Source organism: Neomonachus schauinslandi, chromosome 9 (assembly GCF_002201575.2).
Source record: "Neomonachus schauinslandi chromosome 9, ASM220157v2, whole genome shotgun sequence".
Taxonomy (NCBI): Eukaryota; Metazoa; Chordata; class Mammalia; order Carnivora; family Phocidae; genus Neomonachus; species Neomonachus schauinslandi.
The window spans coordinates 74,750,510-74,777,018 of NC_058411.1; the positions used below are offsets into that span (position 1 = coordinate 74,750,510).

Genomic DNA, 26,509 nt, shown 5'->3' on the forward strand with positions numbered 1-26,509 from the left:
GTTCTCAAATTTGAGCATGCATCTGAACCACTTGATGGGGGTATGGTTGTGAACCACTGATTGCTGGGCCTCATCCCCAGTTTCTGATTTGGGGTGAGGCCTGAGAACGTGCTTTTCTTACAAGTTCCCAGGTGATGCTATGCTGCTGGTCCACGTTTTGAGAACTACTGTCTTAAGGAATTAGCTGCCTCATTTTTTTTTTAACTTTAAATAAATCAAGTTATATATATTTAAAAATATGCAAAAAGTCCAGTTTATTTTCTAAAGGAGCTACCTATGTAATTCAGCACTTTCTTTTTGATAGCTCATGAATACTACCTAAGGGAAACAAAATTTTTTATTCATGCAATGGCATATGTTTAAAATCAGGACTATCAAGTTAAAGCAGTAGCAGAAAAATCTTCCTTCCCTTTGTTATTTATAAGATCAAAAGACCTTCCTTCCCTTTGTTATTTATAAAATCAAAAGACCTTTATAAAATCAAAATGCAAGAATGCCATTTTTATCCTTGATGATAGATTCCTTTTCCAAGTGAATCAGAATCAAAGAGGAAAGCATACTCAACATCTTGATTAAAAGAACTTCAGCTAAAGATGTCCTTCCAGTTAGGAAGTGTTAGCAGGGGGATCTCAGAATTCTCCATGCCTAAACGCTCCTGGCTGATTTGAAGAAAATCTTAAATGGACAGACGGCGAAGGGGAGAGTAATATAGTCCCTGGACATCTGGTGGCATCTGCAGCATAGACTTAAGAACACAGACTCTGAAACCAGACTGAACGGGTATGAATCCCACTCTGTCACTTACTAGTTGGAGCAAATTATTTAACTCCTCTGTGACTCAGTTTTCTTATCTATAAAATAGGAATACTAGCATTTACCTTATAGGAATAGTCTGAAGATGGAAAGTTAGTACATTTAGAGTGCTTGGAACAGTGCCAGGCACAAAGTAAGTGTTAAATAAACGTTTGCTCTTACTGTCCACAAACAAGTCCATCTTTTCAATCATAATTTTGGAGGCTTTTTGTGGGATAGTTATATAGTTAAATCACTTTTTGCTGGGGGTTCTCATCCAGGATGATTTTGCCCATCAGGGACACTTGGCAAAAACTGGAGACATTTTTGGTTGTCACGACTGGGGGGAGGAGGTGTGGCTAGAGGGTAGCAACTAGTAGATAGAGGCCAGGGATGCTGTTAAGCATTCTACAATGCACAGGACAAGCCACCACCACAAAGATTACCCAGCCCTAAATGGGCCAAGGTTGAAACCTTTATTTATGCTGTCTGGTGTGAGATTAATATGTGGATCTTCATCATGGTGAGAGCCCAAATTATGGTGGTATGCTGGTAAATATTTTACAACTGGTTCCACCCTCACCTCCAACAAAGCCCTGATTTGCAAAAATCTGCCAATTTCTGTGGTGTAAAAATTCCTACTGTGACCCATTTCAAGTACCAACTTTATGTCACTTAATGTAGAATTAGGAAGCAAGAATGTACCAAAATATTATGGTTCCTGGCCACACAGGGGATGAAGTTCCAGGTTGTCCAATGTATTTTTTTTTAATATTTTATTTGAGAGGGCACAAGAGGGAGAGAGAGAGAGAAAGAGAGAGAGAGGGCGTGCACAAGCAGCGGGGAGGGGCAGAGGGAGAAGCAGACTCCCCACTGAGCAAGGAGCTCAGGACTCCATCCTAGGACCCTGGGATTGTGACCTGAGTCAAAGGCAGACGCTTAACTGACAGCCATCCAGGCACCCTGTCCAATGAGTTCTTAAAAATGCCTTTCTCATCTGTCTGTATCTCCTCTTAGCTTCTTTATGGTGCACAGGGAAAATGATACATTCGTTGTTACTATTCTCATCTTCCTGTTTAGTGTTTATCTAGAGGTGGATTATTACATTTGAAAGTTGAGCATGGGGATGAGTAACTTAATCCCGGGTGCTATGCTACTGACAGTAGCTACTATGCTACTGTCAGTAGCATAGACATGGGAAGTAGTATAGACATGGGAAAAAAATGAGGAAAATAGGGTGTGGAGGAATAAAACAAAGGGAAAGGCTGGGGATCAGTGGAGAGGGAAAAGAAAAATTTGATGTACTGTGCAAGAATTAATAGTGTCCACTGACAAAAATGTTCATTATTAAGACAATGAAGTAACACAGAACAATATACAATGTTAAAAAATGGTTACACTGACAACCTTCCCTGACACATGTCCCCCAACACTGTATTCCCTCTCTTGACTAGTGGCATCATTAACTACCATCAAGCAAGAAACCTGGGCATGACCTCTGACTTCTCACCACCTGCCCACCCCACTTACAGCTAACTGGTCATGAGGTCCTATCAATTCTCCCATTATTTGCCTCTTGGGCTCTCAACTTCATTTAGGCCCTAATCATTTGTGGCTGGGGCTATTAAGTAGTTTCCTAATGGCTCTGCCTAGGATTCTAATTCTCTACAGAATGATTTTTCTGAGTGTAATGGTTAACAGCATAGACTCTGAAGCCGGACTGCCCAAGGTTCCAGTCCAATGACTTCCTAGCTGTGTGATCGTGGACGTTCTTTTGTTAGATCTTTCATCTGTAAAACAGGGCTGAAACTAGTATTACCTCATAAGGCTGCTGTGAGGTTTAAATGAAGTGTTATATAGGGAGCACTCAGAACCATGCTCTGAGTCACTATGTTTAAGATTGTTTCTCTCCAGTTTGTAATCCTTCAGTGGTTCCCTGTCTAGAAAGCTCCCATATCCCACTTATTAGCCAGGCAAACTCCTGCTTAACCATTAGGCCTTGGCTCAAGGGTCTATTTCTCACGAGGCCTTGGGCTACTCATTAGGCATGGGTTTTTTTCTTCCTTTGGGCCTTCACCTTGAATCATTCACTGCACTCAGCACACTAGTGCAATCATCTATTTACAAGGTTATCCTCCTTAGGGAAAGTGGGAAGTGAGCTACTTGAAGGCAGGGAGAGTGGCTTTTTTTTTTTTTAAATCTCCAGGACTAAGCAGTGTGCCTGACACAGAGTAGACAATTAGAAGCAGTGAATAGTATTAAGTATATATGGATATAAGAAAGGACTGGGAAGGGGGGAAAAGTCACTTGCTTTGCTGTGCTGATTGGATGAGGGGAATTTTAGCCCCCGTTTTTTATTTTATGTGCTTTCTGTAATACAAAGTTAAAGATGGCTTCCATGTATCCATATAACCAATTGCCCTTCTTCCCCCTGGTTAAAAGAATAGACTGGACTAAAAAATGGACTACTACGTACTAATAAAAAATATTAAATCATGATGAGTTTCAAAAACTTCTACTAAATAAGTGACACACACACACACACACAAGAATAGACTGGAGTGAGCCCGCTTGAGTTAAAATGCGGGTTCACCACATAAGGCAAGTTGTTTAACCTCTAGGGCTGCTTCTCATCTGCAAAGTAAGGATGACAGCAGCACCTACCTAACAGGGCTGATAGAATTAAACACCCACGTGCTCAGTAACTGTGGGCTAGTCATTTCTTTTTCTTTTTTTTAAAGATTTTTATTTATTTATTTGAGACAGAGAATGAGAGACAGAGAGCATGAGAGGGAGGAGGGTCAGAGGGAGAAGCAGACTCCCTGCCGAGCAGGGAGCCCGATGCGGGACTCGATCCTGGGACTCCAGGATCATGACCTGAGCCGAAGGCAGTGGCTTAACCAACTGAGCCACCCAGGCGCCCTAAACTAGTCATTTCTACAACAGTTCTCTCCAGGACTTGGGAGCCCTTCCGTCCATTACCACTTTTGCCCCGTTCTATCCCACTTGCTTGCTGTAGGCCACACCTCTCACCTGGGGCCCACCGGCCTTTTCCTCCACACCTCCTCCTGATCCCTGAATTCAGAATAATTTTAATAATTGTACACATTCATTCTTGAAAATCAGGAGATTAAATGGGGAAAAAAGGGAAAAATTAACTCACTGGGAGTCTCACCATACAGGTAACCTCTGATTACATTTTGGTATATACGTTTTAGATTTTTTTAATGCAAATACATTCATATTCGTATTTTTCTTAACAAAAACGAGCTCCTATTATACAAACGGTTGAACCCACCCGTTTACTTTATAACCCATCCTTAAGCCACCGGCCCTCCCCCAGACGGACCGTTCCCCCACTTCCCTCTCCCAAGTCGGGCCTTTGACTCTGAAGCCCCAGCCTTCCCCGGGCCCCGGTTCCGGCCCCACCTGCCAGGCCCCGGGCCCCGCCCCCGCCGCGGCCGGTTTCCATCCCCGGCCCCGCACCCCGCGCTCGCCGCCACCGGGGGCCCGTCGCTCGCGGCTCCTCCAAGCCACCCGTTTCCGGTGGGGCCAGGGCGTCTCCGCGGCGGCCAGATGCAGGCGGAGCGAGGAGCTCGGGGCGGCCGCGGCCGCCGGCCCGGCCGTGACCGGCCCTGCGGAGACCGCGACCGGGCGGGAGCCGCAGCGGCAGTGGCGAGAGGCGGCGGCGGCGGGGACAGTGGCGGCCGCCGGGGTCGCGGCCGGGGCTTCCGAGGCGGCCGCGGCGGCCGAGGAGGAGGCGCCCCGCGAGGCGGCCGCCGGGAGCCAGGAGGCCGGGGCGCCGGGGCCAGAGCGCCGGTAAGAGGCGCCGGCCGGTGGGGTCGGGGTGTAATCGCGTGGGACCGGGGCTGATAGGGGCGGGCCGCGAGGCAAGGGGGCGCGCGCGAGCCGGGCGGCGGCGGCGGCTCCCGCGCCTGCGCGGGACGAGCGGAGGGCGGCGGGGGCGCGCGCCGGGAGTGCACGTGGCGCTTCTAGGGGTGAACCCCCCCACCTCCCCGGCTACCTCCAACCGGAGCTGGGGTGGGAGTGGCGGCTCTCGGGGGTCCGCAGCCTGCCGGAGGGGTTGAGACTGGAATAGCTAAGAAACCAGGGACCGAGGCTGTGTGTCAGGGCTGCAAGGCTAGCGCACCCGTTGAATTCGGGTGGGGTGTCCGTGTGATTGACCCTTATGGGGTGGGGGTGTGGCCAGGGCTTGGTCTGGAGGAGCTGAGACTTGGGCAGCCTTACAGTACCGGCAGGCATACCTGTTATTAGGAGGGAAGGCATTTCTTTTGGGTGGGGGTGGGGGTGGGGGTTGTGTTCACTGTGCAAGGCCTAGCACATGATAGGATAATAATAAAGGTTTACTGAATGAGAGAATGCCCCCATGGACTGGACTCCATAGTATTTCGGGGCGGGATCGGATGCACCGTTCTCTTTTAATAGCATAGTTCTCTTTTATTATATATGTATAGGAATCAGGAGTCACTGCCCTTCGTTTTTAAAAATTTTCAATCTGGAAGTAGATGTTTCAGCAGTCAGGTATGAATTTTAATAGCAATGTGATCGACCTTTTCACACATTCATAGAAGGACACTTCCTACAGCTCGAGTAGGGAATGATAGGCAAACTCTTACTCGATTGATTTCAGCTAAAGGGGTTTCAGTACAGTCTCTTTATGAGCTGTTCTGTTATTTTAAAATGTGTACTACAAAACTGTCATCTATTTGAATTCTTACGTTCATAGATAAAAAAAATTTTGGTTGAGGCAAAATTTCCTGTTACTGAAATGTTTGGAGTATCTTGAGCTCATAGTAGGTAAGGTGTCCCTAAAGATAGTAATTTTATACAGAAATACAATTACTTGAAATAAAATTAGAAAACTTAAAACTAAGTGTAACATATTTAACCTGGTTAGGATTACGGTAGGTAATAAGTAAAATCTGATTGTGTTGTGAAGAAATTCTTAGTTTCAGTTTAGCAGGAATGATGGAAACTCAGATCAATCTAGTGCACACTATGTAACACACAATCCTTATAACAACTTTATACAATTGACCCTTGAACAAGATGTGTTTGTAGGTCCACTTATATGGGGATTTTTTTTTTTTTGGTTACTGTTAATGTATTTCCTCTTCATGATTTTCTTAATGTTTTCTCTAGCTTACTTTATTGTAAGAATACAGTATCTAATACATGTAACATACAAAATATGTCTTAATCGACTGTTATTGGTAAGGTTTCCGGTCAACAGTAGGTTATTAGTTGTTAAGTTTTTAGGGAATCAAAAGTTATACATAGATTTTTCCATGGCACCCCTATCCTGGGAGGTATGCAAGGCTCAATTGTATATGTTGCATATATATGTATATATAACTTGATTACAACTTTACTTCTTAAACAACTTAAGGTTATTTAAACTTTATAACAATGTCATTTTATATCTATTTTATATATAAAATTTTCATTTTTTAAAAAATTATGTTCAATTAGCCAACATACTCATCATTAGTTTTTGATGTGGAGTTCAACGATTCATTAGTTGCATATAACACCCAGTGCTCATCACAACACGTGCCCTCCTTAATACCCATCACCTGTTTACCCCATCCCGCCAACTCCCATCCCTTCTGTAACCCTCATTTTGTTTCCCGGAGTCCAGAGTCTTTTGTGGTTTGTCTCAGTTAATTGACTTGCCTAAGCTTTTATAACTAGTGTCAGAGCTGGGGTTTATACCAAGCTGCTTTTGACTCAACTCTGTTTTATCGCTTACATTTTTGTGAACCAGTCACCACTTTACTGAGAACAAGGTAGACACTCTGGCTTCATGGATCATGTTTTAATAGTAATTGTAGTAATCGTACCTTTGGTACTGACTGAAGCGTCCGGCACATAGGCCTTTAATAACAAGTGTCATTAACTTCTTGAATTGAGTGAATGAAGGTGCTTCTATCTTACTCATCTCTGTGGAACTCAATTGACCAAAACGGTGGTGTATCGTGTAGAAAGTAAATAATATGTTTTTTGATATGCTGATATTGTAACCAATTCTATTAACACTTAGGCTTTTATCCCTTTTTGGGATAGCCTTAAAAAAAAAATCCCATCTTATATTTTCTTTTGGGATTTTTTTCACTTCCCAGTTTCATGGTTCAGTGTGTTAGTGTGTGTGAATGTGTGGCCCGGCGCTTGGGTCATCACAGAGAGCTGCGGCCACCAGCGCTTCCACCTGTTACCCCTGCCCTCCTCTTGTCAGTCCAAGCTGCACGAAGAGACGTTGGAAGGATTACTCCTTCATTTTGGTCTGGTTTGTGACCTCTAAGTTCCTTCCACTTCTTAGATTCTGAAGTACCAGTCATCTTTAGACTTGCTAAGAATACCATTCTTGGTGCCTAACGATTAAGTGGGACAAGACTGATTGCCCTGCCTGAGGCCTCCTTGTTCTCATGTTCCATGTTGCATTTGTGCCCCAAATGGTGAGTAATTGAAATGATCAGAAAGAAAACAATTCATAATAGAGGTTTAGCCGAGTAAAGACCAGTTAGTTACCTAACTCCAGAATTTAATACTATTTACGCCTTTTGCTTTCTACTTTGGATCACTATACACATGTGGTTGATACATGGAAATCAAGACAAAATAAAACTCAACAACTTCGAGACAAGTCGTACTCCAGGGGAACTTTGCTGAGCACGTTGTGTCTGCTAGTCTCTTGCACTTAAATCATTCCCTCTGTAGATGGCATGAACCCTAAGTTTACGGAGTTTGGGTAAGCATATCATAAGGCTAATGATCTTCATTGAATATCCACTAGAAGCCTGGTATTGCCCTGGATGTAGTCATTAACTTAAAAAAAAATGCTAGGATTTGTTAGTATTAAATTTTTCTTTTTGATGAGCTACTACAGAGAGGGCGTCAAGGCCTAATGGCAGTCCTTGGAATGTTTTTTTTCTTTTTTCCTCCTCCTAGTACCTCACATTTATTGAGCACTTCGCATGAGGTGAGAAAACTGAGGCACAGGTAACTCACAGTTAGGAGAGGTTAAGTAACTTATCCATTATCATGCAACCAGAAAATGGCAGAACCTGGATTCAACCCAGGCATTTTGATTCCAGAACTGTTTTTTCAGCTACTTCCCTAAACCGCCTCTGGAGTGATTTGAGATTTGAAAAGGGATGTGTGGCGGACTGTTGTGTGATCCTTTCACACACTTTTGTTTTCCTGATGTCCCAAAATGGTAATAAGGATTTGAAGTAGTACTGATACCCTATTCAGTTATGGTGGATGAGAGCAGATCTTTGCTTTCTTGCTCCACGTTTATACGTTTATACGGCAGCTGCTTTTAGTAAGAACTTGGAGGTATTTTTTTTTTTTTTCCCGACCAAAGTTTTGCTTTGCAAACAATAATATAAATCCTTTGCCTGAATAATAATTAATCCTAGATGCCCTTGACATTTTCATTGCTCTATTTCAGTAAAAGGGAAATCTCTAACTTTGATGGTCAAGCTTACCGTGAATCTGGAAGAGGAAAAGATGTCAGATCAAAGTTGCTGGCAGGTTTCTAAAGCGCTTGCTCCTTCATGGTTGCTGAAAGGAGTCCCCCTCACTGTGTCAGCCAGACAGAGATTGAGGAGCTACTAAAGTTCACACTTGACAGCCTCTAGGCTGTATTTCCCCCTTTTCAGAAAGCCTGAAGTAAATTTGGTTAGCAACTGAATGTGCTCAAGTGTCCTAAAAGAAAATTGCTTTAAGATTAGCTCTTGGTAAAGGGCGCCTGGCTGGCTCAATCGGTAGAGCATGTGGTTCTCGATCTTGGGGTTGTAAATTTGAGTCCCAGATTGGGTGTGGAGATGACTTAAAAATAAAGTCTTTAAAAGAAGAAAAAAAAGATTAGTTCTTGGTAATCCATGGAATTGGCCCTTTACCCTGCTGCTGCAGACCACTCCTCAAAAACTATTTTGACATCTTTATCCTTGCTAATGTATACTGTTTTGAGGTCTGCTTTTCTCACTGACCATTATATCACTTACATATTTCCATTATTGATACATTTTGCTAGTATTCTTAAAATTTTTTTGATAAATTATGTATGACTTGTACATAAAATTGAACATAAAATTTCCAGCATATTGTATACTTGACATTTTTTTTTAAAGATTTTATTTATTTATTTGAGAGAGAGAGAGTGAGAGAGAGCACATGAGAGGGGGGAGGGTCAGAGGGAGAAGCAGACTCCCTGCCGAGCAGGGAGCCCGATGCGGGACTCCATCCAGGGACTCCAGGATCATGACCTGACTCGAAGGCAGTCACCCAACCAACTGAGCCACCCAGGCGCCCTGTATACTTGACATTTTAATTAATTAAGTGCATAGTGACTTTTTTTAAAGATTTTATTTATTTATTTCAGAGAGAGAGAGAGAGACCATGAGTGGGGAGGAGAGGGAGAAGCAGACTCCCCGCTGAGCAGGGAGCCCGACGCAGGGCTCGGTCCCAGGACCCTGGGACGGAGCCGGACGCAGGGCTCGATCCCAGGACCCTGGGACGGAGCCCGACGCAGGGCTCGATCCCAGGACCCTGGGACGGAGCCCGACGCAGGGCTCGATCCCAGGACCCTGGGACGGAGCCCGACGCAGGGCTCGATCCCAGGACCCTGGGATCATGACCTGAGCTGAAGGCAGACACTTAACCGACTGAGCCACCCAGGTGCCCCTATATTTGACATTCTAAATAGAACTGTCACATCATTCTTATACCTGGATGGAGTCTAAATACTACAGTGATTTGATACTCATCATCATCCATTTAAGAATCACATTAATAAGCTCTTCTGCAGTGAGAAAATTTATATTATTTCTTCTTTTTATTTCATGTTTTTTTTTTTTTTAAAGATTTTTATTTATTTATTTGAGACAGAGAGAATGAGATACAGAGAGCATGAGAGGGAGGAGGGTCAGAGGGAGAAGCAGACTCCCTGCCGAGCAGGGAGCCCGATGCGGGACTCGATCCAGGGACTCCAGGATCATGACCTGAGCCGAAGGCAGTCGCTTAACCAACTGAGCCACCGAGGTGCCCCTTATTTCATGTTTTAATTCCACATCTTCTGTAGAATTTTATCCAGTGTAACATATTTTCAAACCTGAAAACTTTTTAGCAATCACTTCTGCTTCCTGGTAACAAATTTTGATTTTTTTTTTTTATATCTTGTAACCTTAGGGCTTGGGTGTAAAATTTTTTTCTTTTTGGTTGAATTAAGATTACATTGATTAATATACAATTTATTTATTTATTTTTTTTTTTTTTTTTTTTTTTTTTTTTTTTATTTTTCCCCATTTTTTTGACAGAGACAGAGACAGCGAGAGCAGGAACACAAGCAGGGGGAGTGGGAGAGGGAGAAGCAGGCCTCCCGCCGAGCCGGGAGCCCGATGCGGGACTCGATCCCAGGACCCTGGGATCATGACCCGAGCCGAAGGCAGTCGCCCAACCAACTGAGCCACCCAGGCGCCCAATATACAATTTATTTTAATTAGCAATTGTTACACATAAAGGTAAAATTTTATTGTGAGTGGATCTCATTTTCCCTAATGAATTTATGTAGGTATCCATGGATGAATATTGCACATTCCTGAATGAGATAGGATTCAGAATCAATTCTCTTCCTAATTTTTATTTTTATAGGTATAAGGACTGAGAAACATTAGTAGATGGTAATGGTTGGAGTTTCATCATATGTGTCACTCAATTCTGTGAATACCTTTCTAATTATATACCAAAATCATTATTATAAAATTTTTTTTAATGATCTGTCAGCTGACAACCGGATTAGGTCCTCCTTCAGTTTTGTTGAAAGCAAAGAATTGGAAACTTCATGCCTCGCAAAAGGACTTGTTACTCGGTCTTTAGAGTTACACTTTCTCAACATCTACACCTATATTAAAAAAATTATCCCTTTGCTTGCTCAGGGAATGCACCACAGTCAGAGTGAGAATGGCGGAGAAGGGGTTGCCGGTCCTCAAGTACTTTCTAGGACGGCTTTTGGGAAAGAGTTTGGACATTGATTGAGTAACTGAGACTTAAGAATCCTTGCTCATATATTTTTTGAGAAATCTTCATGAATCCCTATATGTATACTCCATTTTGGGCCTGTTGACTAAGATCACATTACTTACTTTTTTTTTTTTTTTAAGGAAGATAGTTTATTACATGTATTTACCCTGAGAGTTGGTTTTGTTTTATTTATTTATTTATTTTTTGGTGTGGGGGCTATGCACCACTTGCAGAATATGGTTTCTGATTGTTGTCATTCTTAACAGTGTCACCATTTTTGTTTTAACTGATGCTAGGATGAGAAATGGCAAGCTCATAATTTAAGACTCCCAGGTCTGTTTCCTGGGGAATTAGTTACTAAGCCTGTTTTTTCTAGGAAAAGTAGTAATTATTTTCCATAGTACTGGGCAAGTGAGCTTTAGAGAGGCTGTATAGATTATTTGGTCCTACCCACAATACAGCATGTTTTTGTTTTGTTTTACTTTTTTTTTTTTTAAGTAAATTCTACCTGCAACATGTGGCTTGAACTGACAACCCTAAAATCTGCTGACGGAGCCAGCCAGATACCCCTCTAGACTTTTTTTTTAAAGTAGGCTCCACGCCCAGTGTAGAGCCCACCACGGGGCTCAAACTCATGACTGTGAGATCAAGACCTGAGCCGAGATCAAGAGTTGGACACTTAAACTGACTGAGCCACCCAGGCACCCCCTTCTAGACTTTTATAAAAAAGAAATTAAGTGGTTGAAAATGTGTTTTCTATTCAGATGTCACTGTTTCCTGATGCACTTTGAAATATCAAAGGGAGAAATAAAGACCATACTGACACATAATTATTTCTCTTTTATAGGTATGATTGATGAGCTTGTTGGGGCATTGGATTCATTCGTTTTGAAATTTCATTTTCTTTCTAGAAGCCATTTGTGTATGTGTGAGTACGTGCACGTGTGTGTGTTGAGGTACCAAGAGCAAATGGTTTAATACTGTTAATTTTTTTTTCTTTTGGATGGAAATACTCAACAATTTTGTTGGTTTGAAAATTTTCTATAAAGGTGTCATGGGGCAGTGCATAGGTAATTGATATAGATAATATTTCACTTTTGAAAGAAACTGAGGGTTGCTGGAGGGGAGGTGGGGGGGGGATGGGGTAACTGGGTGATGGACCTAAAGGAGGGCAGTTGTAATGAGCACTGGGTGTTATATGCAAGTGAGAAATTATTGAACACTACATCTGAAACTAATGATGTACTATGTTGGCTAATTGAATTTAAATAAAAAATTAAAAGAAAACATTTCACTTTTGAATGGGTGTCAAAGGACATTGACAAGAAACACAAATCGATGTGCTTAATTTTATTCTGATGTTGCTAGGATGCTGTTTTAGAATTTGACCAACCAATTTGTCCATCAGCCTTAAATTGTTTAAAAGACAATTTCTGTAAAAACAGCACTCCCAGGGATACTGTTCCCTACCATCCATGTCATGTCATTGATATGGGCAAACAGCAGGGAAATTAAAAAATATGTAGGAGATTGATAGAATGAAATCCCTGTTGTATATACTTAATCCTCCCTTTGTGTCCTCTTGCTATTAAGGACTGATACAAATACGTCTGATCAGTACTTCTCTCTCTCTCTTTTTTTAAAGTTTTATTTATTTATTTGAGAGAGACGGAGAGAGCGTGAGCATGGGGAGGAGCAGAGGAGCAGACTCCCTGCTGAGAAGGGAGGATCGGATGCAGGGCGCTATCCCATGACCCTGGGATCTGAAGGCAGATGCTTTAACCAACTGACCCACCCAGGCACCCTTCAATACTTCCTTAGTACCAAGTCAAACTTGTGTTGAGGGATAGCAAACATTTAAAAAAATTTTTTTTAAGATTTTATTATTTATTTGAGAAAGAGAGAGAGAGCACAAGCAGGGGGAGCAGCAGAGAGAGAGGGAGAAGCAGGCTCCCCGCGGAGCAGGGAGCCCGATGCGGGGCTCGATCCCAGGACCCCGGGATCATGACCTGAGCCGAAGGCAGACGCTTAACCGACTGAGCCACCCAGGCACCCAGGGATAGCAAACATTTTAATATTAACCTAAGCAAAGCATAATTGAGATGACAGAACTGTTACCAAAAATTCATATATATTCTTGGGTTATCAGTACTGTGATTCCTCCCTTTCTGTATTTAGCGTTGGGAAGTTACTAGTGTTGAGAGATTTTGTTAATGCATGTGTATTCTGTGAAATAATTAGTTACCCTATTTAGGTTTCTATAATCGCTGGCTTGAAAAGATCATTAACAGCTACATTTGGGGAAAATTTAAAGTATTTAGTGAGTATTCATTCTCAAAGTCTAATTAATGCAGTGTGGGTTTCATTTAAATAGTGGATTTGGAATCTGTGGTCCTATTGTTGATCGAAAGGTCATATCCCAGGAGCTGGCTTCATGATATTAAGGACTGAGATTCTTCCCCCTCATTTTTTCCTTTCACTACAAGGCTGATAATAAAATAACATGTCTTTGATATTTGGGCTAATTAAAGCCTAGTCTTACTGAAAAAGGCTCAATCCCTGTTGCAGATACATAAACTTCAAGTCCTTCCAAAGAAGTTACGAGTTTTCTGGGAGCAAAGCTTGATGACAAATGAATCTTTTTTGAAAGACAAAGTTGGCTTCCTATTTTCCCTTATTAATCTTCACATCAGGGGCACCTGGGTGGCTCAGTTGGTTAAGCGGCTGCCTTTGACTCAGGAGTCCTGGGATCGAGTCCCACATCGGGCTCCCGGCTTGGTGGGGAGCCTGCTTCTCCCTCTGACCCTCTCCCCTCTCATGCTGTTTCTCACTTTCTCTCTCAAATAAATAAATAATAAAAGTCTTTAAAAAAAAATCTTCACATCATTTCCAAGTTGTGTTTTGGTTTGTTGCTTCTTTACTGTGCCAGTATGAATTTGTAGAACAATTCCTGTTTTTTTTTTTAAGATTTTTTTAAAAGATTTATTTATTTATTTATTTGACTGAGAGAGCACAAGCAGAGGGAGAGAGGGGGAGAAGCAGGCTTCCCGCTGAGCAAGGAGCCCGATGTGGGACTCCATCCCAGGACCCTGGGATCATGACCTGGGCCAAAGGCAGCCACTTAACCGACTGAGCCACCCAGGCGTCCCGAACAATTCCTGTTTTAAAAAAAATATTTTTCTCCTCTTTACAGCCAAGAGAATCACTGAATTAAGAGGTGACCAGGAAATGTTATTTTAAGAGCACGTATTTTACATTCACTGAAAGGAGAAATAAAGTAGACAAGTTGATTTTTCATTTTACAAAATGGAAATAGACCTAAAAGAGATGGTTTTTACAGAGTTGGTGGGGAGGGGGGCTCAGGTTTGTGCCTCATCTGTTTTCCAGTTGACTTCCTGGCAGGCAGGGAGGGGAGAACAAAGTGCTGTTAAAGCTTGAGGATTAGTGTCCACTCTGGTGGGTGGCACCACAGTGATTTCATGCAGAATGGGACCTCTGGAAATATTAGAGTTGAAGAATTACAGACAGAGAATAATTATTATTTCAAGGTACTCCTTGGATTGTTGTAAATCTTTGGTTCATTTAAATTGTTACACACATCATTTTATGAAGATGTTAGCACCTAATTTATACTTTATATTTTTTACTATATTCTGGGTGACATTCACTTATATGTGCTTGATGCATATTACATCATGATCTTCATTATGTAATTTCTTCAGTTCCAGACTTATCTCAAGTATGACCTCTCTCAACATGCCTTCCTCGGTTGTGAAAATTAATCTGTTGGGGAGCCTGGGTGGCTCAGTTGGTTAAGTCTCTGATTCTTGATTTTGGCTCAGGTCATGATCTCAAGGTTGTAGGATTGAGCCCTGCATTGGGTGTGGAGCCTGCTTGGGATTCTCTCTCTCTCCTCTGCCCCCCCGACAAAATAATTAGTCTGTTTCCTTTCCTTCCCTTTTGTATCAGTGATACAAGTATCTCCTAAATCAAAAAGTTTGACCTATTCTGTTTAATGACAGAAAAATACCAAGAAGAAAATAAAAATTACCTATAAAATTACCATCCAGAAATAATCACTCTTAACATTTTGATGTACATTTTCTCCCATATAAAACTGGAAAGATATTGTGATAAGACTTTTAAGGGAAAAAAGAGAATACTGTGCTTATGTAAAAATTATGATACCTGCATGTATTAGGACCCTAAAAGGATATAAATACATATCAAACTATTAACTGTGTTTGGAATGGGGAAAATATAGGGATTATGTGGAACTTTACCTTTTTTTAATTCAAAATTTTAAACATGTGTATGATCAAACAAATATGTTCTACTTTGAAAAGAAGATTCTACACATGTACTTTGATTATAAAATAAGGTGAGACAAGCAGGCAAGATGATGCATAAGGACTATTATATATGATGTATATGTAAATAATAGGGTGATAGGATTGTGTGCTGTCATGCACTGTGGTAAGTACAAACAAGTTTCGTGGGGAAAGATGATCACTTTAGTTTAGATAGGCTTGATACCTGTCTCTCTCTCCTCCCATTTCTGTCTCTCTACATATACATGCACTATTCAGCACAAGGCTTGAACTCTTGACCCAGAGCTCAAGACCTGAGCTGAGATTGAGAGTCAGACACTTACCTGACTGAGCCACCCAGGCACCCCTTAAAGATTTTTTTAATCTTGAAGAGTAAATAGTTGACATAATGCCCCTTTACCCCTAAACACTTCAGTGCATATTTCCTAAAAGCAAGGAAATTTCATACAATCATAGCACAATGATTGCAATTAGGAAATTAACATTGATAGAATACTATTATCTAACTTTATTGAGATTTTGCCAGTTGACTCATTAATGTCCTTTATCAGGCTTTGGATCTTGAGGCAGTGACCTATAGATGGGGGACAATTAGAGATTATTCACTATGGCAGTTACCATGGCATCGTATCTCATCTATTTCTGTTACGTTACTGTATCTGAGTTCTCAACAGCCTGTTTCCTGACTTTTGTTTTCCTCCAGCCTCTAGATTTCTCATCAATTTTAGGAGCTACTTTAGAATGAGGAAATTCCTTTAGTAAACTCCTTTTCTGCTTAAATTAGCCAGAATTCTATAGTTTGTAATCCATATTCTACTGTTATATTTTTCACACTTTCCATTTTTCAAAATCTTATTCCTCCTTTATTTTATTTTATTTTTTTAAAGATTTTATTTATATGAGAGAGAGAGAGCACATGAGAGGGGGGAGGGTCAGAGGGAGAAGCAGACTCCCTGCTGAGCAGGGAGCCCGATGCGGGACTTGATCCTGGGACTCCAGGATCATGACCTGAGCCGAAGGCAGTCGCTTAACCAACTGAGCCACCCAGCACCCTGTTCCTCCTTTATTGAACCCTCAGTTCAAATGCCACCTTTCTCTGTGAAGCTTCTGGTTTTCCTCAGTTAGCAGTGTTGGTACTTCAGAAACATATAGCACTTACTTTCATCCCTCATTTTATTACAGTTAATTATTTACTTCTTGTATGTCTGTTTCATTAATTTTAAGCTACCTGAGGGCCTGTACATGACACAGCATTATGATTTTCAGAAAGAGTTCCATAAACGTTTGTTGAATGACTAATAGCATTGAGAAGGTAATTTGGAAGGTAAATGGTGCAAGCTAGAGCGAGTGTGTTTTTAGGCAGTGTCATTTTGGGAGTTCAGGACAGGAGAACCCTTTATGTTTCATTTGTGTTTGTTATACTATTTGAAGTACTCCTCTTTTAATGGTTGAAAGCTCAGTAGCTAAAAAGAGATTGCTCACCCAAGGGCCAGATTTATATACAAACATTAATTCACATTGGATTTTATATTCTCCTAGTTCTAAGTCTATTAAACTTTATAATTCAATGCAAACAACAGATATTTTAAAACAGGAATTATAGTATCCAGAGATTTTTTTTTTTTTAAGTAATCTCTACACCCAGTGTGGCACTTGAACTCTTGGCCTTGAGTTCAAGAGTTACATGCTCTATTGACTGAGCCAGGCACCTTGAGAGATCTTTTATCTAGAGAACCCCTTTTCACTATTTTGTTCTCTTTTTATCTGGTTATACTCAATTTGTTATATATATTAATCAAGCTTTATTCTTACCTTGTCTATACGTCGGATTCCTTGCCACTTTTACCTTTGCCATTTTTTGGGGTCAGTTATTAAATATTTTTAAAGCTGATTATATAATTCTGTATTTTTTATTATGATATTTGAAATGGCAGATTCTGTAAGAAATTTTAGTGTTTATTTTATGTTTTTTTTCCTTAAACTGTTAGTGATGAGTTGGCAAGAGAACATACTTATTAAATTTAAACTATAATTTATTCGTAAAAATGTGCTGTGTTTATTTTATGTGGAAAATAATGGGATTAGAGAAATCTTTTTTTAACCTAGCAGGGAAGAATGAAAGCACACCAGCATTTTGTTAACGTTCCTTTATGCTGTAAAGTTAGGTCAGGACCTAACCCAGGCCCGAGCATTCTTATGGCTCAAATTTTGTTTTCTTATGATTTTCTTATAATTTTTAAATTGTTACACACCTCATTCTAGGTAAAAGACACTAGCGTCATAGCAACACTTTTAAAACCCTGGGGGAACATAGACAAGTATCCAGTATTTAGAGACATTTACATTTTTAGCATAATGGTAAAATTTTAGGGTCATAACGGTAACGATACAAAGGCCCTTCATTTTGATGATGGCTAACTGTATTCAGTTTGTGGCAACCAGTTCTCTTTTCTGGAATATTTTGGCCTGAATTTTTAAATTATTATTATTAATTGTGTTTCTTTTGATAAATGGAAATTGTGGGTTTTTTATTTGCTTTAACGAGATGGTGGAAACATAGATTGCTTACAAATATTTAAAAATCCATGTTAATTTCCTTGTGGATAAACTTCGTAAGGAAAGTACATTATAGAAAGAGCCTTTTAACTACTGGGTATTTACCCCAAAGATACAAAAGTAGGGATCCGAAAGGGTATGTGCACCCCGACGTTTATAGCAGCAATGTCCACAATAGCCAAACTGTGGAAAGAGCCAAGATGTCCATCGACAGATGAATGGATAAAGAAGATGTGGTATATATATACAATGGAATATTATGCAGCCATCAAAAGGAATGCGATCTTGCCATTTGCAACGACGTGGATGGAACTGGAGGGTATTATGTTGAGCGAAATAAGTCAAACAGAGAAAGACATGTATCATATGATCTCACTGATATGAGGAATTCTTAATCTCAGGAAACAAACTGAGGGTTGCTGGAGTGGGGGGTGGGGTGAGAGGGATGGGGTGACTGGGTGATAGATACTGGGGAGGGTATGTGCTCTGTGAATTGTGCAAGACTGTTGAATCTCAGATCTGTACCTCTGAAACAAATAATGCAATATATGTTAAGGAAAAAAAAAAAAGAAGAAGGTAGCGGGAGGGGAAGAATGAAGCGGGGAAAATCAGAGGGGTAGACGAACCATGAGAGATGATGGACTCTGATAAACAAACTGAGGGTTCTAGAGGGGAGGGGGGTGGGAGGATGGGTTAGCCTGGTGGTGGGTATTGAGGAGGGCACATTCTGCATGGAGCACTGGGTGTTAATGCACAAACAATGAATCATGGAACACTACATCTAAAACTAATGATGAAATGTATGGGGATTAACATAAGAATTAAAAAAAAAAAAGCCTTTAAAACGATGTGGGGTTTTTGTTGTTGTCGTTTTTAAGATTTATTTATTTATTTTAGAGAGAGACAAAGAGTGCTGGAGCGGGGGGGGGGGGGGGGCAGAGGGAGGGGGAGAGAGGATCTCAAGCAGACTCCCCACTGAGCAAGGAGCCTGATGCCAGGCTCCATTTCACGACCCTGAGATCATGACCTGAGCTGAAACCAAGGGGGTGTATGCTTAACCGAAGGTGTCACCCAGGTGCCCCTAAAACTATGTGTTTTTAAAAAAGTGTTGATCATATTCAGTATTGGCTAATACTTTTCTTTTGATGGAAATTGATACAACCTATAAATGAGGCAATTTGACATCAAAATTTAGCTTGTGGCCCCGAAGTTCTGTATTATTTTGTATTCTGTATTATTCTGTATTATTTTGCAGGTATGTCTGAACAAGTTAGCAAATATAAGTGGACGATTATTCATTGCAACATTGTTTAAGGAAAAGCTGGAAACAATTTCTTTTTTTTTTAAATATATTTTTTAGATTTTTTGTTTATTTATTTGACAGAGACACAGCGAGAGAGGGAACACAAGCAGGGGGAGTGGGAGAGGGAGAAGCAGGCTTCCTGCCGAGCAGGGAGCCCGATGCGGGGCTCGATCCCAGGACCCTGAGATCATGACCTGAGCCGAAGGCAGACGCGACTGAGCCACCCAGGCGCCCCTGGAAACAATTTCTAAATAAATTATGGTGTGTCTGTGGAGGAATGCCCAAGACTGGGGTAGATATGTAAAATGCCCTATATTGAGGGGAGCAGTTACTTAAGGAAAGTCAGTGTGGTATCTTTCCATTTGTGTAAAAAGAAGATATTCATCCATATGCAGAGACTATTTCTGGAAGGCTCTAGGGGAAACATACGTAGTAGTTACCTTTGTGGAATGAGACTAGGAGATAAGGAAGATGAGGGAACTTTTCCTTTTTTATATCTTTCTGAACTACTTTAATTTTTATTCTGTTACCATGAGCATGCATTACTCATAGGAGTAAGGAAATAAAAAAAATATAAAATATAAATGAACCAAAACTGCTTCTTCAGAGTAGGCCCTAAAAGAAATCCTTAGGTTTAAATGATTATCAGAATCTCCCTGTGAAAGAGGTAGGCGGTATTAAATGTAGTTTTACAGGTGAAGAAATAGTAATTGGGTAGAGTCAGGCCTTTTTAAGGATACAGCCAAGTAATTGGCAGTGGGATTAATATTTGAACTTGAGGTTTCTGACTTCTAGGAGGAGATTTAACATTTTGTTGTGAGTGATCAAAACAATGAATTCTGAATTTTTTTCCTCCTAGAACAATTAAGTACTTTTCGTGTTTTCCCATCAAACATAAATATCTTTCTTTTTAATATAGCAGTTGGTTAGGCTATATTGAATTGTAGTTCATCCTTTTGATTTACTGACTTAAGCCTTTCTAGTTTATTCAATATATATCTCATTACTCTTTGAGATAGCAGAAGGTGGAGTGGTTAAATATGGAGATGGAAATTTAAGGTTTTCTACCAAATGACTTAGAAATTGGGATTTCTCACAGAGAACAAATTGATAGCTGCCTGAGGAAAGGGGCAAGGGAAAGGGGCAAAATGGGGAAGGGGAGTGGGAGGTGCAGGCTTCCAGTTATGAAATGAATAAGTCATGGGGATGAAAGGTACTGAATGGGGAATATGATATTGTAATAACATTGTATGGTGACATGTGGTAGCTACACTTGGTGGGGAGCACAGCCTAATATATAGATTTGTTGAATTACTATGTTGTACACCTGAAATTAATGTAACGCTGGGTGTCAACTATACTTCAATTAGAAAAAGAAATTGAGATTTCTGCCCAGTATCCTAAAGTCTAGGCATGTGGCTTCACCACACTGCACTCCCCAAGCTGTTAAAATCATACTCCCATTCCCAAATTCTAGTTCCTTAAACATAAGAGGTTCCTAGTGGGCTGCTGTGATATGTGATATTAAAAAGACTGGGAAAGTTTTGCATCCATTTGCCTTCTCAATTTTTTGGTTTCTTCTTTTTCTTTTTTCTGAAGTTGGGACGTCTATAGCCAACAAGCATTAATTCATTCTCATTCCCTCCCTGTCTCACTTATAAAATATTTAAATGTGAAAAGTCTTTAAGAGATTGCTTGATTTTAGAGTGCGATCATTCTAGTTATAATCAATTAAATCATCCTGTAGATGAAAACAAAAATAAGCGTTAGCTTCACAGTGCTCTGTAAGGACCCCTTCTGGAAATACAGATTGCTTAGAAGTGACCGAAATGCTGATGCCTCATTCCTCTTTGCAAAAAGTTGTGATTAAAGGATTTTTAACCATCAGAAGTGAATGGTAGAGGTAGCACCTGGGTGGCTCAGTCGTTAAGCGTCTGCCTTCAGCTCAGGTCATGATCCCAGGACCCTGGGATCGAGCCCCGCGTCGAGCTCCCTGCTCCGTGGAAGCCTGCTTCTCCCTCTCCCACTCCCCCTGCTTGTATTCCCTCTCTTGCTGTGTCTCTCTCTGTCAAATAAATAAAATCTTTAAAAAGAAAAAAAAGAAGTGAATGGTAGAGTTAAAAGCAAAGTGTAAGTGCTTTTTGGCTTAATCAAATAAAGGACAATCAAGCCATCTGTCGAATGAAGGCTGAACTAGACGTATTAATTCCAAGGCCCTTGTCCAGCTTCCAAACAATGAAAAGAAAATTTCTGGGCCATGCCGAGGCCTCAGGTGCAGGCGGCCGAAATGAAACCAGCAAGCAAATCACAGTTTTACCCATGAACAGCAGGTGGGGTAAGCAGTCCAGCATTTTTCCAACAGGAGTAACACTCATTCCCTGCTTTAGTCATTACACAGATGACCGTGTTCAGACCTTTGTCGAGCCGATCAAAACCACACAACAGCAGCAAAATCTTGGTAGTGATTATAATTCTTTACTTTTCAATTTTGACGGCCTTCTAGATTGTTGATATTACTTCAAACCAGCCTGGAAACTCTGATACACACTCCTCATTCTCTTTTGCGCCTCTCCTCCCCTTGTTCTGTTGGAATAGTACAGGCTTACCCACAGAGAGAAGAGTAGCAATCAGAGAAACAAGTTCTAGAAGGACACCTTTTGATGATGGGGTTTCTTATCTTTTAGAGGCGTGGTCGTTATCTCTGATTGACCATCACTGTATTTCATAGTCCAGTGTAATTCAGGCAAGGATAATAATTTTTTTTTAAAGATTTATTTATTTATTTGAGAGAGCGAAAATGAGAGAGAGTACATGAGAGGGGGGAGGGTCAGAGGGAGAAGCAGACTCCCCGCTGAGCAGGGAGCCCAATGCGGGACTCGATCCTGGAACTCCAGGATCATGACCCGAGCCAAAGGCAGTCGCTTTAACCAACTGAGCCACCCAGGCGCCCCAGGCAAGGATAATTAGCAAACCTGTGAGTTTAATATGCTGTTCAATATTTTATCCTTGGCATAGGTATTTCTAGATGATGTTGACTGAAACTGACTTGTATAAACTCCAGATCTGGTTATGTATGACCGTATTTGTGAAATTTCAATATAGTTTCATTTGTTACTGAGCATTAATGGCTTAGAGTCAAGAGAGAACTGTACGGAATAAATATTGTGGAATAAATACACTTTGGGAGTTCTTTTATTTTGGGTTATTAGCCTCTTTTGTATATTGACTTTTGTTTACACTATTTTCTTAATTTTTTGGATTGTAGAAACTGAGTTTATAGTGCAATTTATGTATGTAGAGACAGGTCAGTGCCATAGCCATCTGTACGTCCCTGCTTCTGAAGCTAGTCTGTCTTTAAATACACATTTATTATAAAAGAACAAATTGAAAAGGTATCTTTCTTTTTTAGTGCAGGAGCTGACTGAATACATTGTATAAACACAGACAGTTGGCCAGTGTCCCTCTCTATGTCTACAGAATACTAATATATTAACGAACATATAAGTTGTATATTAATATGCTCTTTGGAAGCTCTTTATGTTCCCAGCTTTTCCTTTTTGTTTATGGTAATTTATATGACTTGATAGTTTTCTTGAATGAATATTCTCTGGGCAAGATAGCTTTTCTTTTTTGTTTTTTGACCTAGATAGAGATCACTCATGGTGTTACGGACTGCATGTTTGTGTCCTCCCCTCATCCCCAAGTTCATATGTTGAAGCCTTAACCCCCCAGGTGACAGTATTTGGAGATAGGGCCCGTGGGGAGGTGATAAAGGTTAAATGAGGTCATGGGGGTGGGGCCCTTAGCTGATAGAGTTGGTGCCCTTCTTAGGAAGAAAAAGACCAGAGCTCGTTCGCTCTCTCTCTCCTCAACTGTGTGAAGGATACAGCGGGAAGGTGGCTGTGTACAAGCCAGAAGCAGTCCTCACTACACACTGAATCTGCTGGCACCTTGATCTTGGACGTTCCAGCCTCCAGAATTGTGAGCAATACATTTCTGTTGCTTAAGCCCCCCATCTGTGGTATTTTGTTGTGGCAGCATGAGGTGACTAAGATGGAGAGCTAACTCTGTAACCATAAATAAATTGTTTTGTTTTGTTTTGTTTTTTACAGTGGTTAATGTGGAGATTTCAGATGAAGTAAAATAAGAAACTGACAGGAATTTTAATGTGAAGGCCACCTATTACTGAAAAGAATAGCCCAGCCTGGTTTTTGCTGTAGCTTACGTATATCAATTTTTTGATTACTGTCTTTTGATTCTCTTCTTATTCGTGATTGTTTATTTCACAGATATAAATAACATGTTTTTCCTTTTCCTTTAATTAGCATGCGGTAGAAAGGCCATCTGATGCTGGGTTAAACGGGCTCTCCCGCTCAAAGCAGGAGAGTTCTGTCTGCAGGCAGTGTATGAATTTTTACCCTTGCTGTAACATATTGCTGCATATTTAATGGCTTAAAGCAATCCAGATTTATTATCTTACACTTCTGGAGTCCCTATGTGCATCTGTTTCACTGGGCTAACATCAAGATGTTCGTAGGACTGTGGCTTTTTTCTGGAGGCTTGAGGGAGAATGTGTTTCCTTGCCTTTCCAGCTTCTAGAGGCTGCCCACATTCCTTACCACTGAGCTCCTTTAAATTTAAAGCCAGCAAACTAGCATCTCTCCGACTTCTGTGGTCACATCTCTTTCCCTTTTCTCTTTTTCTGCCTCCTCCTTCCACTTCTAAGGACACCTGTGATTACATTGGACCCACCTGGATAATCCAGGGTAATCTCCCTATTTTAAGGTCAGCTGATTAGCCACTTTAATTCCAATCTGCAATCTTAATTCCCCTTTTCTGCGAACCCAACATATTCACGGTTTCAGAGGATTAGGACATGGATGGGTTTGGAGAAGCCCATTATTCGGCCTGTCAGAGGCTGACCGTATGATCTACTTAAGACAGTATAAGAAAACTTTGTTTTGAAGATTTTTAGAGTTCTTGTCCTTTATCTTTTTCTGGAAGAATCCTGCTCTGTGTTTCTCAAGTGTTTAAACCCATGCCCTCTCTTGATAAACCAAAATCTTGTATATTCTATGGTCAATAATAAACATTAGTTTTTTTCTCCCCTATGATATTCCCATAACCAAACTGTCATTCTCCCCCCTCCCCCACCAGCCACCCTATCCTAAGAGCTAAATATGGTTTATCACACCTATATTTAGCCTACATCTGGGCCATTGTTTCAGACTTCTGGATTATTTTAGGCTCTGAGATAGAGTGTTCACACTTTTGTTCAGACTTAAAATCTGTGTCGTGTTTGCTTTATTCTTATCACCAGCTCTGTTTGTAATTATTTGATATTGCTATTGTGAACTTACTTAAAGAGGCCTAACAAATATTTTCTAAACATGTCTATATACCTAAATAGTAGGTAGAGTGCAGATAGTGCTTGTTCAAAAAAAGTAAAAGACCTACAATCTCAACTGCTTCGTTGATTAGAAGTTAATTTTCAGTCTCATTGTATCAACGGAAACAACTCAAAGCAATAGGACAGGGTGCATACCCTGCAGGGATATACATAGGGAGATGTATCTATCTATCTATCTTTCTATGGTTTAAAAAATAGACTTTATAGACTTTTTAGAACAGTGTTAGATTTACAGAGAAATTGAAAGAATGGTATAGACAGTTTCCATATATCCTATACTTAGTTTCCACTATAACATCTCACATTATTAGGGTACACGTGTTACAATTAATGAACTAATATTGATATATTATTAACTATCTCTCTATTCCAGTAGAGGGATGCTCCTTTATTGGAATTTGTCTGATGTTTCTTTCAGGATTAGACTGAAGTTATGGGTTTTGGGAGGTAAAGTACCACTATCCTAACATATCAAGCGTACATACTATCATTATTGTTGATGCTGACCTTGCTCACCTAGCTGAGGTAGTAGTTGTCAGGTTTCTTTACTGTAACATTATTCCCATCTGTCTTCTATACTGTATTTTCTGGAAGGAAGTCATTCTGCAGTCTTTGAAGATGGAGAATCTATGTAAATTCTTCTGCATGGGAGATTTGTCTTCCCCACTTAATGTACTTATTTCTGCTAGTGTTGACTCAATGGATATTTATTTTGTACTGTGGGTTATAATCCAATACTACTTTATTTTGTTGCTCAAATTGTTCAGGTTTGACCATTAGAAGTTCTTTCAGTTGGCTCCCGTGCTCCTGTGATCTACTCACATCAGGGGTGGGTGTGTGTGTGTGTGTGTTTGGCACCTCTACTTTCTGGTACTACAAGATACTCTAGGTTTATCGTGTATATTTTCTGCCCCAGTCTTGGAATCTGCCACTTTTCTAAGGATACAGGACTATTTTTTGCTGGATCCTGTGTCTTGATGATCAGTCCCATAAACAGTTTGACCAGTTGATTTTGTCTACCATTGCAAACATGGAAAATAGCATCGACTTGATGCTTATATGTAGTAATGTGTGAGCATGTGTGCAAATCCTCATTTTAAAGCTGAAGAGTAAATGAAAACAAAACAAAATAACAGAAAGCCCTCACATGAATCTCTCTATCAGGTATGGCTCACTCAAACAGAGAATTATTTCAAGTGACTCTAAAATGATACTTTTGCTGTGTATCCCTAGTTAGATGAATGCTAAGAACAAATGTACTTAAGAGAACTTTTAAACTGCATTCAGTATTCTTAGTAGTGATATTGGTATCATTATGTTGAAAATAATAAATATATATTGCAGAGTAAAGGAAATTAGTTACATTAATGTTAGTAAACTAAAACGAAAGTTGTTAGCAACTAAGATTTTCAGAGTAAGAAGAAAAACCAATCTAAAAATTGTAGCAATTAAGTAAAAAACCTGTAATCTTAAACTTAAGTATCTGTATGAACTTAGACATTTATCTTAAGTGTGTGTTTTCTACTGAAAAAGAAACAAAGATAACCCAGTTACAGTGAACACTCTCAGCCTCAGATTATAGTTTCTAAATAGCATTTCCCACTTTAAAAAGACCAGGCATCTTTGAGAAAAGGCTGATTCTAGGTGTGGGGCAGAAAGCAAGAATGCTATGAAAGGTTCCTGGAGCTTCCACTGGATAGGACTATTTGAGCATCAATAAGAATAAGAAACGCAGTTGATGCAAAGACAGCAAATATGAGTTTTTAATGATACTACGCCCCCCACCACCTCATTGGTTATCTTTGGAGGCTGCTAGATAACAATGCACAATTCTAAACATTGATAAAGTAAGGGAAAAGATTTAGCAATTATGCTTTCCTGAATGAACAATATACTTTAGGATAACCAAATAGTTGATGATGAAGGTTTTTTTGTTTTTGTTTTTTTTTTTTAAGATTTTATTTATTTATTTGACAGAGAGAGACACAGCGAGAGAGGGAACACAAGCAGGGGGAATGGGAGAGGGAGAAGCAGGCTTCCCGCAGAGCAGGGAGCCTGATGTGGGGCTTGATC

The 26,509-nt window shown here is 40.4% G+C and overlaps 1 protein-coding gene across 1 annotated transcript in view; it reads left to right on the plus strand.

The window, feature by feature from the left end:
- The first annotated feature begins 4,366 nt into the window (after positions 1–4,366).
- The window catches only part of AVEN (apoptosis and caspase activation inhibitor), a 184,502-nt gene continuing 162,359 nt past the window's right edge, over positions 4,367–26,509 (plus strand). The window contains exon 1 of the mRNA XM_021695512.2: positions 4,367–4,611. Within this exon, the coding sequence (XP_021551187.1) occupies positions 4,369–4,611 (243 nt within the window). The 5' untranslated portion in view covers positions 4,367–4,368. The remainder of the gene's footprint in view (positions 4,612–26,509) is intronic.